The sequence below is a fragment of the Phasianus colchicus genome, chromosome 2 (assembly GCF_987193195.1).
Source record: "Phasianus colchicus chromosome 2, bPhaCol1.hap1.1, whole genome shotgun sequence".
NCBI lineage: Eukaryota > Metazoa > Chordata > Aves > Galliformes > Phasianidae > Phasianus > Phasianus colchicus.
Genome location: NC_143437.1, coordinates 35,549,175 through 35,563,784, shown reverse-complemented (window position 1 = coordinate 35,563,784; position 14,610 = coordinate 35,549,175). Strand labels below are relative to the sequence as shown.

Genomic DNA, 14,610 nt, shown 5'->3' with positions numbered 1-14,610 from the left:
CTGTTTATCAGTTATCATAGAGCATATATTTTCTTGAGTATGGTGCAAACCATTTTTAATATTTGGAATGAAGTAAATAATCCCTTCCCTTCTGTAAACCAGTGAGCATTTGACATCAGGTGCTCCTGAAATCCATTACACTTATTTTACTGCATCCTGATTATGAGTGCAACTCTTCTTTCACTGCTGATTTCAGTTGGAGTTGTTGCTGTTTTTTCACTGTGTATTTCACCATGCCAATCTAGGTGTCTTTTTTTGATGTGGTGGCTTGCAGTTATTCTGATATTTAGAATTTAGAATGCAGTAGAATGCATTTGGAGCACATTCAACTGCAACACAGCTTGCCTGCTTTTCTCTGTCTCCTGGTCCTTTCTAATACCTGTTCTTTTAAGTAAAAAAAATATATATATATATACATATATATATATTCTGAGGTCAATGGATATTTTTCTTTCAGGAAGCGTCAAGCCAATCTTCTGAAAGGAAAGCAATTGTTTCGGGAAGGGAAATTTTCAGAAGCAAGGGACTGTTTTGCTCGCAGTGTAAACGTTACGCATGCTATGGCTCACGAAGTCATTAAAGTAAGTTTTCAGTGCTGCTGAGATGAACAGTATCAAACAAAAAAAATCAATGCAGTAAGTCTGTAAGCATGTCTTACTCTGCTTTGGTACAACTCCAGTGCTATCTTGTCTACATAGGAAAAAAAAATATTCCATATACTTCCTCTTCTTAGTCTACATCATACACTGGATTATGTTAGACATGGTTAACTTTGCTTCAGATTTATTATGCCCAGTTGTATAAATAATAGTGATTTGTCAGCTTAAATACAGCTCCTTTAAAATCCATGAACTAACTTAAGTAGCATCTTGAATTTTCAAATTTATTTAGATACCCACCTCAGCTAAGTTCCTGGAATAAATTCTTGCTTCTTAAAAACCTTTCCAGATTCCCTTGCATTCTTCCACTGCAATCATACTTTGTTTTCTTTATGGAGAGTGTACTGTGCAGGAGTGTGAAGCACGCAGCTGTGATCAGCATGTACACTGTTGCATGCCAGCACAGGAGAGGCTGTTTTGTAAACCATCCTTAATTCCTTGAAACTTGGGTTTTAAATGTGAAAGATAGGACTTCAAGATAGGGCAGGGTGGGGGGAAAAAAGGAGCAGGTGGGGGATATAGGTAAATAAAGAAAATGGTTACTAAATACGTGTATGTTTCCTGTTTGTGTACAGGCTGCACGAACCCGAGGAGTTGATTGTATTGTTGCTCCCTATGAAGCTGATGCTCAGTTGGCTTATCTTAATAAGACTGGCGCAGTTCAGGCCATCATTACAGAAGATTCTGATCTTTTAGCTTTTGGATGTAAAAAGGTATAGAAGAAAATACTAATAGCCCTTAATTCTCAGTGATATCTTAAAAGCAGAATTGAAAGATGCTAAATGTGTTTGACTTACTTTGTTACAATAATTTGTGGAAATTGAAGGCACTCGCCTCTATTATTTCCACCAAGTGCAATAAGCTAGCATATGTACAAATAGAACAATGAACCAATATTGGTGAAAATTATTTTTTCCACTGCATTTCCAGGTGTTTTTGAAAATTGACAAATTTGGAAATGGATTGGAGATAGATCAAGCTCGGCTAGGAAACTGCAAGCAGCTCGGAAATATATTCACTGAAGAGAAGTTCCGTTACATGTGTATTCTGTCTGGTTGTGACTACCTCCCATCAATCCATGGAATTGGGTTAGCTAAAGCATGCAAGTTACTAAAATTAGCTAACAATCCAGATATTATAAAGGTAATTTGATTTTTAGCTTTGTGTTGGCTATTTGGGAGTTTGTCTCTGCATATAAAGCACTGAATTGAAAATGTGAGTGGTTCTTAGGCTTCTCAGCTTTCTCCTGTCCTATAGATATTTATTGGTTGGACAAGAAGACTTTATGAAGTGTTGGCTTGCGATAGTTCTGACTGTAAACAGCTTGAATTGAGAAAACAATGCACAAGGCTATTTTTCCTGCTTCATCTCCTGTTTAAGCTGATCTTTGTAACAGAATGTGTTCTACTTCTAGTGACAAACAAAAATACCTAATAATTGAAATGTAATTACTTTTTATTACTTGAGTTTTTTGAAAAAACTGTTTCTTCTCTTCACGTAATAGTTCTATTACTTGCTGAAATAGAAATTCTGATTAAAGACTGAAGGGCTTGGAATAATACTTGTGAAGGCAAACATGGAATTCTGTTATTTGTTCAAAAGCAACAGTTAATTTTTTTTTTGAACAGGTTATTAAGAAAATGGGACACTACTTGAAGATGAATATAACTGTATCAGAAGAATACATACAGGGTTTCACACGAGCCAATAATACATTCCTTTATCAGTTGGTTTTTGATCCCATCAAGAGAAAATTAGTTCCTCTGAATGATTATGCTGATGATATTGATCCAGAAACACTAATTTATGCAGGACGGTATCCTTTTGGTATTGAAACTGAGAAAGTTCAATGTGTATGGTTGTGGTGTCTTGCATTGTTTTTCACTGCACCTCTACTATTGGTTAAATCCTGCTTTTTCTGCAGCATTATAAATTATGGAGGCATAGAAAAGTTTTTCTTTTTTTTTTTTTTAGCACAGTGGATAACTGAGTAATAAAAAGTGACCTATCATTTTATGTAGCTGCTTTTTTTTTTTAATAGAAAATAACTCCTTAAGTACAGGTTATTCTTCAGCTGTTTGAGTTGTTCCATAACTTAGTTTGTGCCTGTGTTCTGTGTTGTAATCTCCATCACTTTCATTCTTGCTATGAGTATGTAATCTAAACATTCCCTGTTTTACCAGATATGTCTCCCTACAAAATAAGTGCTAATTTGATACTTGTCATAAATTTCAGCATGGAAAATGAAGAGAACAAAGAGAGGACTGTTTAAGTAGTTGCTAGCTTTGTACGTTCTTCAGGCTAGCTAATATCTGTCATTTCCAGATGCCAGAAAAGAGAAATATGGGTGATTTTCCAGTGACTTGTGTTTAATGATTGAATTCTTACCTTTAGGCTTGCTTAGTTTGCCAAGCACTGCAGATACATTATGACTTGTCACATCATATTGAACCATAACTATTAGTATCCATATATATGGTCAATGCTATATCACAAATTCAGAAATTGCTGTTCTAATTTTAATGCTACAATTCATTTATTGCACTATTAAGATATATTTTCCTTTAATATGATGGCTACAGACACTTTGGAGATAGTACTGGCTTTCAAATTGCCCTTGGGAACATTGATATTGATACAATGGAACAAATTGATAACTATAACCCCGATACTGCACAGGTAACATCTTTCTTCTAAAGCTACATACTGAGATAGTAACAGGTTTGAATGCTGGTGGAAGAATACAACTGATTGTTATTCCTAACTGACTTGTCAGTGGAAACTATTCTGCTAGTACAGAAATTGTATGTTCTTGGAATTGTAAGAAGAAGTATGATACAAAGAGCAATCCAGTGTAAAACTCTTCTAAATTCTGACTGAGTAGAATATTAATAATTCTTTGAAGTACAAGTGATATCTAGTCTACAGACTTCTGCAGCATCTTCAGAAACTTCACAAAGTAATTACTGAAAACAGTTAAACCAGTAGTTACTGTTGTGGCTTTACAAAATATCTGTTATTAAAGAGACCACCGGGTAATGCCAGATGCTGATGCATTCAGGCAGTTCTATAAACTCTAATCCAGGAAAAGAATCTTACACAAAGTAAACTGTGTTTATGGCACTTGAGAACTGAAATTTTGGTTTTTGACAGTTATAACCAGTAAAGCCTTCTAGAGGATCTCATCTAAAAGATGCTGGAAAATGTAAATACAAAGGCATGGTTTTAAGAGCTGTTGTTTTCCGACTGACAGTATTTCTGATAATGCATGCCTTCCAACTGCTTATCTGACTATAGTCCTTTCTGGCTGTTAGTCTTCTGAGTTGCTGTGCTTATTTTGACAATGGCAAAATGGTCTGTGGTCACTTTCTAATCCTGGTGTTGTGTAACTCTTCACTTTACTTCAAATTCTTTGCATTTTCCAAAAAAGAAAGCAGGAAAACATTGTGACCTAGATGGCCCTTGAACACATTAAACACCAACTGAAGTGGTGAAAAAAAAGAAATGCTTTGGTTATGTTTAGAATAATCCTGACTGTATTCTTCCATCATGTGCTACTTGCTTCTGATCTAAAATTATAAAATAACTTACGTAAGTAAATAATTGTGCAACCAAGACTGTGCATTTGCAGAGTTAAATCTTCTGTGATTACCAGGGGTTTGGTGTGCTTTCAGTTTCGTGGGGTTTTTTCCTTTTTTTTTTTTTCTAATGGGCATGTTAGTAAACATAAGTATGGATAGACATAGAAACAAATTATTTCCTGGTGAATAGGAAGTTATGAATGGAGATCCTTAAGTGATATGTGAGGGGTTTTCTTTCCTTTCCTGACATGCCTGTATTCATTTAAGTCACAGCAGAGATTTGAACAAAGTTATGTTGGCTAAATGCTGGTATCGGGGTATCCAGAGAAAATGACCCTAAATTAGGTGACCTGTAGCATACAAACCCTTAGTTCTCATTCTCTTACAAGTAGAACTTCACTTTTTAGAGCATTTGACTGTCTTTTTTTGACTGTTCTACTTCTAGCCTTCTTCAGTAAGTCTTTAATCCTGTTTACTAAAGTAAGTAATTAAGATTTTTTTGCAAAGTGACTTGGAGAGTATATTTTTTCTAAATAAATTCAACTGTGAGGAAAATATTTTCCAAAATCATTCTACTGAATATAGCCTCTACTGAATTAAACCTCTAACTTTGAAAAGAGCAGTTAGCCACTTATGCCATATTGGAATGAAGAAGTCATGGTAGCACAGAAGAAAAAGAATTTGTCAGGAAAGCATAAGAAATATGGGAACAAAATGGAAACATTTCTGTGGAGTGGCCATGTCAACAATGGATGTGTGTCAAAATGCTCTTATGCTAAATGTGGAAACCTTATTTAGAAGGCAAATTGAGCCTATTTTTCATTTCTAATTTTTTTGTAGCCTACGCAGCAAAGAAGCCGTGGCTGGAATGACAAATGTACTAATCATGTAAATAGCATTTGGAGCAAAGACTACAAGCTTGGCCCTAGTACAGATGATGCTCCTCATACAACTCACTTCCCAGAGAAATCAACGACGAAAGGCATTGAGAAGATAATCAGTATCAAAGGGTTAAAACTTCCAGGCAAAGAGCTCTTTGCAAAAAGACAAAGGAGTGGTATGTTTCTACTTAAGTAGCAATAGAAGATTGTATTAAAGATTTTACTGTATTATAAAATACTGTCCCTTTCAATTTTGAGATACAATTCTTAAAAATGGAGAAAAGTGTACTAGATATTTTGTGGCTTAATTTCTATCTTACTGTCATATGTGAAGAAATGAAAATAGTCTATCAGAGAGCTGAGGTCTGGCAATATAGAAAAGTTGAAGTTTTCTATACCCTAATAACACTGTGCTGCTCAGTTCTCTTGCCTTAGTACACTTTACTGCAGTTTTCTCCCAGCTGTAGATCTGTGCTATATTGTCTTGTATATCACTGCAGCTGTCTGGGCTGAAATGATCCATGGGCTTTTAACAGAGGGAATTCTCTGTTCCCACTGTGCTTCACCTGATATGTTTTTCTGTTTCTTCTTTTGCATCCTCCTTTCTGTTCGTGCTACCAGGATTTCATTTTCACCTTCATTGCTCCTGACATTCTTCCTATTCTTTATCAAAATTTTTAATTAGTTTACTAGACACATGCCTTTTAGCTTTTAGTGAAGTTTGATTTCAAGGTGTTAAACAATAATATGCTCTCTTCTTAGTTTCAACTGTTATGTCCTCCTTTCTAAAGTTACTTTAAGCTTATGTAATACAAAGTAATAGTAAAAGCAACTTCTGAACCATAATGTCAAGAACACTTTGTAAGGCAGTAGGGATAAACGATGTTCTTTTTTCTTATAACTGGTTAGTTCTAGAGCAAGCTTTGTCAGTGATTCTTAAATTGTCCTCAGATTTAGAAGAACTCTCAGATGGAGATCTGTTGAATCAATATTCATTTTCAAAAGCAAAAAAATTCAAGGAGAGTGGTGAAGATGGTCAATCACAGAAGAGCGTTTCTGCAATACAAAGCATTGATTCTTCAGGGAATTCTGTCATTAAAGAAAGCTCTAACTCTCTGCCCAGAGTTAGAAATAAATTTGCTTCCTTTCTGCAAAGGAAAAATAAACAGACGGATGCTGTGATTGTTCCAGGAACAAGAAGCAGGTACGCTTGCATCACGTGTTTCAATGAATAGCAAAGTACTATTTGGTATGGTGGTTACTGAAATAATGTGAATACTGAGAAGATACTTTAAGTTTTTTTATGCAACTGTATCAATGCACTTGTAGCTGTAGCTGGGATGGGCAACTTCTTGTGCTAAACATGCAATATGAGATGCATAGGTAAATAAACGCTTGATTTTTTTATTTTTATTTTATTTTTAACTGCAGAAATGAAGGCTGTGACACAACCCAATACAGTCTAGTCTCTACATATCAATTATCAGTGTTGGCCATGCTTCATTTTCATATGAAAACTCATAAGAAAAAGATATAAACAAGAAAGAAAGAATATAGCTGCCTTGGCCAAATAAATAAGCAATACTTGTGTATTGTCTTATCTTTGCTGAGGTTTTTGCTTATTTGTTTCAATAAAGCTATACCTGGTTATACTGTATGATACGCCACTTTTTACCCAATTCCCTTCAGATCATGTTTCTTATTTCTCCAACAACAGTTTAAGAAAAGAGACTTTGGGTTTCTCAGGTTTTTGGTTTGTTGCATTTGACCACAGCTATTTGAACTGTTTTTTATTAATTAGTGTCACAGATCTGTCTCATTTTGTTTTTGTTTTTTTTTACCTTGAATGATCTGAAGATCTGTGTGTGAGAGAGGTATAATTTTGTAAAACAATCTGAATATTGGTGTTTTTTTTTTTTTTAACTCATACCTTCCCTAATTTAGAGTTAGTTTAATTAAAAAGAGTTATTAGTGATGGCAGGCTTTTCTCCAAATAAATGATCAGCTTGTATAAGGTAGAAGGGAGGAAATTTGACTAGTACTCACTCTTAAGAGCTGCTCCTATAGCACAAAAAGAGCTGGATAGGTTTTAGATTTCTCAATAAGAGCTTCATAATTATTTAACTTTATAATGATATTTTTCTTTAATTTTGTATAACTTCTAGTTTCTTTCAAAAGAAGGGCCTATTATTATTCTTAGTCAATGAATGACATGTTTACAGATACTGCTTTTTTCCATTGAAACAAAATAATTTTACTGTTGTCCTTCATGAAGGCATTTAAAAGACTGGAGAAGTAAAAGCATGATGATTTGCCCATGGTCAAAACAATCTGTCTTTCAAGTGCGTTTCAAAAATCGAATTGATGGGTAAGATTTTGGAGATGAAATACTCACTTGCAGTTACTTTTCTATTGCTTTCAACTTTGTTTTTCTTTTATTTTTTAGGTTTTTCTGCAATGATGCAGATATGCTTGGTTTTAAAGCGAAGGATGACAATAATATAATTCAAGATGTTGAGGAAGGTTGCAAGCAACAGGAGGTAGAACATGTAGCTGAAGATGAATCTCCACTTTTAGAATCTGAAAAAACAAAGACTGTCTCATCACTTCTTGGAGAAAGACCGAGAAGTTGCTTCCAGTGGCTTAGCATCCTTGGAAATCATTCAGGAAATTGTGGTCCGTCTCATACTGTATTTTCACAGCAGTTTCACCAACAGAGAAGCAACTGCATGACATCCCAGGCAGATGACAATAATGTCACACAAGCAGACACCGCAGCCATGTGTGGTGAATCAGATGAAGAATCCTCTCCCTTAATAGAACCACAGTCTTTCTCCCAGTCTCAAAAGTCTTCTGAGCCACCAGAATGCAGTTTGGAGTCTTCAAAAATACTACAGGTATCTAACAATAATTCAGACACAAAAGTAAGAAAGCTAGACATTTCAACCCTTGCTTATGTTTTCTATCTCAAAGATAGAAATTAAGTTGTGAAGTTCTCCTTTTATTTATACCCTACTGATTCTAGAACTTCTACTCACAAAACTTTTTGGTGTTTGTTGCACTTGTGTAGTACAAATTGATTTACTAGCTTAAATCAAGTCTATTCTTCCTCCATTCCCCCCAGTCTTTTCATTGCTGTTACTGCAATGAGTTTCAACACTGCAGTTGTAGGCTACCTTTGGTTCTCTGCTTTAAGTCCACGAATAAGTCCTCTGAGAGAACTTGTGTCTCAAGCTGTTGTTTTTTTTTGCTGAAAATATACTAAGGATTTCATGTAGGTTCTTAAAATTGCTGAAAATTTACTTCTATATTATGAAGTATAGGTAATTTGATGGAAAAATTTTATACACAGTGTAAAAAAGGTGAGTTGAAAGCAAAATTACTTTCTCCTTTGAAGGAATCAGACTCCAATTCAAGACTGTTTGAAAACCAATGTACTCAGAGGACTCCAGTATTTTCTGCCGTTCAAACTGACAGAAAGAATATGGTAGCAAAGATCAAGGTAAGGATTTCTTTAATTTTACTATTAGTTCTACTGAACACTGAAAATGAGTTTTCACAGTCTAATAATTTGTTCTAAAACTTTCAATGTAACAAGATCTCTTTGCTAGCAAGAGAAAATTGCTTTTTTACTCATCTTTATCAGAGCTGAGATTAAATATATGCAGGCTCCCTATGACTGGTGTGGTTGCAGCTTGCTTAGTAAGAAGCCAAGCTATTCAAATAACCTACTTTATTTTCCTCTGGAATGCTAAAAATGTAAGCTTTACCATGCAAATTGCAGTCACTTTAAGTAATGTCACAAGATAGTCTCATTTCATTGCTTGTGTGGATGAGTCCACTAATTCAGCAGCTTCCTGCCCTTCAAATAGAAAAAGTTTTTTAAGTTAGGAACCTGAAAAAGTTTTAACTATGCTTGTTTCTTTACTTGTTTTAGTTTATAGGCATTATTTGACATTAGACTACTCAAGAATAGTCAGCTTCTCTTCACAGCCCACATTTTGGTTACTTTTCCTGTTGAGTGCCTGTAACTTGTTGTCTTTGTGGTATCTTACATGTCTAAGAATGAACTTGCATTCCCTGTCTTCATGGCACTTTTAAGAGCTGTACCTGTCTACTTTACAGAGCTTCTAAAACCTTAACATCTGGAGGTACTTTAATTCCTTAGGCATTGTCATTAGAACTGGCTAAAAGATTCAAAAGTCAAGGGAAGATGCTTTTGTTTTTTCATGTACACCCCTGCTTGTTTCTTTCCCATCAACAAGGAGAATAAATATCAGAAGCTTTTTTGCAAAGCACAAGTACTGTGTTTGTTATACGATAGTGACATCTTGTGGTCATTCTCATAGTTTCTATGTTAAAGATTTAAATTCCAGCTTCATTATGGAAGACCTGTTTATGAAAACTAGTGCTTGCTCATTAGAATAACGTTGCCTGCTTCTCTTCAACAAAACTAAGCCATGAACTGAAATCATCTTGAGATCAGAGTTGTGTGACTATTTTTAATAATATTTAATATGGTTTGCTTAAAGAATAAGTTATTGCATTAAAGATATTTGGAGAATTAATGTATTAAGTATTGGGGAATTCTTGGTATGTGGGGATACTGTGATAGTATGAATGTCATTTGAGCTTATCTTCAGGATGTTTGGGGCTCTTTGGGCAACATATTTCTGCTGGAAGTTCACAATGGATGTGATATTACTCAAAAGCAAGCTGCTGAGAGAAAGATTTTGTCATCCTTATTTCCTTAGCCGTGCACTTGCTCTGCTACCTTTATGAGCTGGCAACAGAAAAAAATCAGTGAGACAAGAAAACTGGTCTGAAAAAAAAAAAGTAACTCATCAATGAAACCCAAGAGGTTGTATTTGGATTGGTTAGTTTGGCTCACTCACACTCACAAGCCCTTGAGAGTTCTCTCAATGGAGGTACAACTGGAACAAATCGCTACTAGTGAAGCTATGAGGTGGAGATGAAGAATGCTGCTACTGGCTCAGTTTCCTCTTAGCTTTGCCCACTGGAAGTGTAAAATAAGGAAGGTCTTTGGGAATATAATGAAATGAACAGTGAGTTCTGGATATAGCAAAGAAAAATTTGGTCACACAAAAAAAACCCCAAAATTCTTTTATTTTTTTGAGTTGAATAACATAGCTGATCTGTAGAGAAGCCTAATAATTTAGGGAGACAACCTGGGAAAGCTATTGGTTTTTGTCATGGTTCCAATCTAGACTGTTATGTGCATAACTGGTCAATTCTAATATCAAAGCTGATAGAAGCTTTTCACTAATCAATGCCTATATACAAGTTCTCGAGGACCTTGTCATTTCTATGAGGGCATCCCAGCTCTGTGTGGTTTTTCTGTTCATTATTTCCCCTTGAGTTAATGTGAACTCAACAAAGAAGCTAATGTTGGCAAAATGAAAAGAAAGCAATAAACTCTTATTTTGTTTCTTAGTGTGTATTGGACATGCATCTATGCCTAATTTTTGGTTAATTAATTTAACTCGTAGCTCTGACATGCTTCAATATCATAAAAATAAATGATATATTTTGTAGAATGGCTGAGGTGTTAAAAAGCATAAAAATTACAAAGCAAAAGCTTTTAGGATTTATTTTTATTCATCTCAGTACTTTCCTTCCAAGTACAAACACTCAACACTTTTTTTTTTTTTGGTATTCAATTTGGTATTCAAAAATATACTCAGTTCATTCAGGTAGGAACAATGTCATTTTAATTAAAAAAAACCATATATGATGTGTGGGACAAAACATAGTGTCACTTTAGGAAGAACTGATGTAGGAGATCTTTGAAGAATATTTCATCTACTGTATATTAAAAAAAAAAAGGTGATAAATAGCAAATAACTTCCCTCACATACAAGTATTTGTATTATCTAACTGAAGCACCTGAAGTAGGCACAGGTGTGTTGTCTTCCATCTTATCCATTTTATTGGATCAAAATACTTCATTCTTCACATCCAGATGGGGAAACTATTGGCATTGTATGCAGCCTCTGTGTCCTAAACTCTAATCTTACATAGGCAACTGTAGAATAAATAAAATACGTTTTTTCCATCAATGGACAGTCACCATCTCCTTTGCAGCTACTGTATTGTATTTAATTATATTTTGGTCCTCATCATTACAGGCTGGAAGTGAATGATCACTTAGCAACTAGCAGCTTTGGGAAGAAGATATTCTACTGTTAAATAGCAGGAAGGCTCAAGTAATAAGCTGTTGTTCTAGTGCTTCAACAGGCTACTTCCCCAAAAACTGGGGAGAACTAAGCATACATAAAAAATAAAAATTATACATAGGCCATTTGTTTCACTAAGGAAGTTTTTACTTCTCTAATGCATTGGATTGTTGTGCTATGATTATTCATATATAGCACAAATGGGAAGAGATAAAAATAGGGAACAATAGTTTTAGGTTTTATTTTATGAAGTGTGGTAATCTACACGAAGGCAGAAAAAACAAGTCTAGCTGATTAGTATTAAGTGAATTTCTGTTGTCAAAATAAACTTAGTGCTTTTTGTGCATGAAGTTCTGTAAGGAGGGGGGGAGGGGGAATTATCATCGTCTTGTGTCAGTATTGAAAGGAATGGGAGCAGTTATAGTCAGCCTGACATTGACCCTAGAGAACTGGCAGATTATGGTTGGGGGTGAGATGAAGTATAAATATTCACCAACATGGCTGGGTACTGTACAATGTCAAAACCACTTTCACATGCTTTAAATATCAAGAAACACAGTGTTTGGACAGTGGTGAGGGAATTGGAAACTGGATATGTGTTTCTAATAATAGGAATGTCTAGAATAATCTAACGAAGAAATGTATCTTCCTTGGTATCTTCAAACTTAAGACTGGTTGCCTTTTGAGATGTGTTCTGGCTGAGCACAACTGCTTTGAGTTCCATGTATAGAAGGTCCCACTGTAGAGGTGCAATCCTTGAGTTAATTGCACTGATGTCTTTTCTCTGCTTGTATTTCATGACAAATTGAATCATAGGTATCCTAGAGAATGATACCAGATGGTAAATTCTCTAAATTGAGGAAGTTGACCTGGAAAGTTTTTCTTGTGTTCCCATTTGAATAGATGAGAAAACAAGAATTCAATAAACTCTTACAATTGCATTCCAAAGAAACATACTTTTGCAGCTATTTAAGATGCAAAGATATACAGAAGCTGGTTCATCAGTTCTCACAGTTGCATCATCTCCATGTGAGATGAAGATTTTTGGATTAGAGAAGCTGTCTAAATATGCTGTTGGGGAAATCATATTGCATTACCTTTACACAGTGTAAAGCACTTCTTAATTAAATGCTTAACAGATTATGCTGCTTATAGGTTTTTTATTTTAATCATTAATATTCCATATTGAAAATGCTACAGGTTCCTGGTTTACGTAAATCCAGTTCTGTGGGGTCACATATTGTGACAAAACTGAAGCCGTTGATACCAGCTAAAGTAAGTGGCTTAAGTAAGAAACTGTCTCCTGTGCAAAAGAGAAATCACTGTGATGCTGAAAATAAGTTGGGATTACAAGCCACCATTGGTGAACTCTGGAGAAACTTCCAGTTTAAAAGGTGAGTTGCTTTAACCCTTTACTTAAAACCTTTGTAAACCTCTGAAAAAATCTTCAGGAAATAAGTGTTGAATTGTTGGGAGGAAACAAGGAGAACATCTTCAGATATGTTTCTACACACAGTTCTTCATTTCCTAGGCAAACTTACTTTTTTGTTGTTCAGTATAGCCATGAGTTATAATTTGACGTAAATATACTTTCTACTTCTAATTATGTTTTTCATACTAACTCTCGGAAAGAGTAAGAAAGAACTCTCAGTTAAAATCAATTTATTTGAAGTAGTGCACTTATAACGTAATTTATATGAGAGTTATTGCCACTAGGCTTTACATCAAATACTAAACAGCATTTCTTAGCTCAGATACAAAAGCGGCTTAAAAGTTGCCAAACTTGATTGAAAGCACATTCGCTTTATTTAACTTTGCCTCTTCAGAATGGCTGTTTGTTACATCTGTTTTCCTTTCAAAATGGTGAAATGATGAAGGGTTGCTAAACAAAGTCTCTGCTTGTGAGAGACTCTACTTCTTTGGACACTAGAAAATGCTATTTTCCCTTGTGTGGATGATTTATTTTCCTATCTTAAGAAAAGTGGTAATATTAAATGTAGGTATTTTATCTTATTCTGCTTCCATTTGGGATTAAGTTAAAACTCCTGATGGCAAAACTTTCCTAGCTTCAACTACCTCTCTCAACTTCAAATAAGTTGTTTTGTTTTTTTTTAAGTGAACTTCTTCATTCTCATTAACATGAAGCAGATTGTGAAGGGACTTCGCACTCTGCATTAAGAAGATGAATACTTTAACTTTGGGGAAAAAAATATCTGATAAGTTATGTAGATAGAAACACAAAAACTAGTAGTACTTCAGAGTTGTGTGTTGATCTGAACTGCTGTTTAAATTATTTCACTCTTACTGTGCAGATGTCTCTTATTTGTAAGAAAAAGAGGCAGAAATGCAATTAGTATGGAAAAGAGATTGAGCCTGTGTGCTAAGTCTGAATAAGTTTGGGCCTTATGTAGGTTACTGTAAGTTTACAGCTGTTTTCTGTTCAGAAGTATATTACTTCTGGTACTAACATTTTTAGAAATCTTACTTTATTATCCTTTTGATGCTGATTAAGAGCTAGTTTCAAAGGGGTATTTGACAGTGTTTGTGTATGCATTGCTTGGCTTCCAATTGGGGATGTCTGACCAGGATTGTTAGAGAATCATGTGTTTTTAGTTATCGGAATGCAGACATAATAAGATAGTGAGCCTAATAGCACTGATACTGTGCTCCTTTGCTTTGCTGGTGGTTTTAAGACTTAAGCCCCTACATCCACGCAATTTATCCGCATTTTTTCTGGTCTGTAATTTCTGGGGGTATACCAGAAATATATATTTTGAATATATTACCTAATTTTATGCAATTAAAATAGCTGTTTCTTAGTTTAAGGGATGTTGTTTGTAAATAGTTTCTCAAAAAAAAAAAATTTCCCCACTGAGAGGGCTGGCTTAAATCTGAGTGTTCTGTTCACTGTTTTTTCAGATTTAAGTGATCTTCTGAAATTGGCTATAGGCAATTATATTGTCTGAGGGCAAACGGATCACACAGGACTCTAATCTGTTCTGTCCTTAACATTCACAAGATATATACAATACTACAGTTGTCCAGAAGACCTGGATGTTAAGGAAGCACATACAGCCCTGCGTAGAATGTGGTACATACTACGCTTCAGATGTAAAAATAATAGCTCTTGTTCCATTTACAGGATAACTGAAATGGTTGAAATATCTTTCAGTCAAACTGTTAACCACAATGAAATTGGACATAAATCTTGCATTGTTACTTTTGTTTTGGACTTGCTGGTGGATGAGAAGGTAGCTAGACGAGAGGTCTAGTTTTCAATTAACCCATATGT

The 14,610-nt window shown here is 34.9% G+C and overlaps 1 protein-coding gene across 3 annotated transcripts in view; it reads left to right on the top strand.

The window, feature by feature from the left end:
- Window positions 1-14,610, top strand: part of EXO1 (exonuclease 1) — a 43,428-nt gene that overhangs the window by 2,703 nt on the left and 26,115 nt on the right. For all 3 annotated transcript variants that reach the window (XR_016464174.1, XR_016464173.1, XM_031592445.2), the window contains exons 4-13: window positions 458-581; window positions 1,235-1,372; window positions 1,590-1,802; window positions 2,288-2,475; window positions 3,242-3,338; window positions 5,081-5,297; window positions 6,073-6,325; window positions 7,568-8,018; window positions 8,519-8,623; window positions 12,519-12,712. Coding sequence is in view for 1 of the 3 variants with exons in the window: in XM_031592445.2 (XP_031448305.2) it covers window positions 458-581; window positions 1,235-1,372; window positions 1,590-1,802; window positions 2,288-2,475; window positions 3,242-3,338; window positions 5,081-5,297; window positions 6,073-6,325; window positions 7,568-8,018; window positions 8,519-8,623; window positions 12,519-12,712 (1,980 nt within the window). In the remaining 2 variants the exon portion in view is untranslated. The remainder of the gene's footprint in view (window positions 1-457; window positions 582-1,234; window positions 1,373-1,589; window positions 1,803-2,287; window positions 2,476-3,241; window positions 3,339-5,080; window positions 5,298-6,072; window positions 6,326-7,567; window positions 8,019-8,518; window positions 8,624-12,518; window positions 12,713-14,610) is intronic.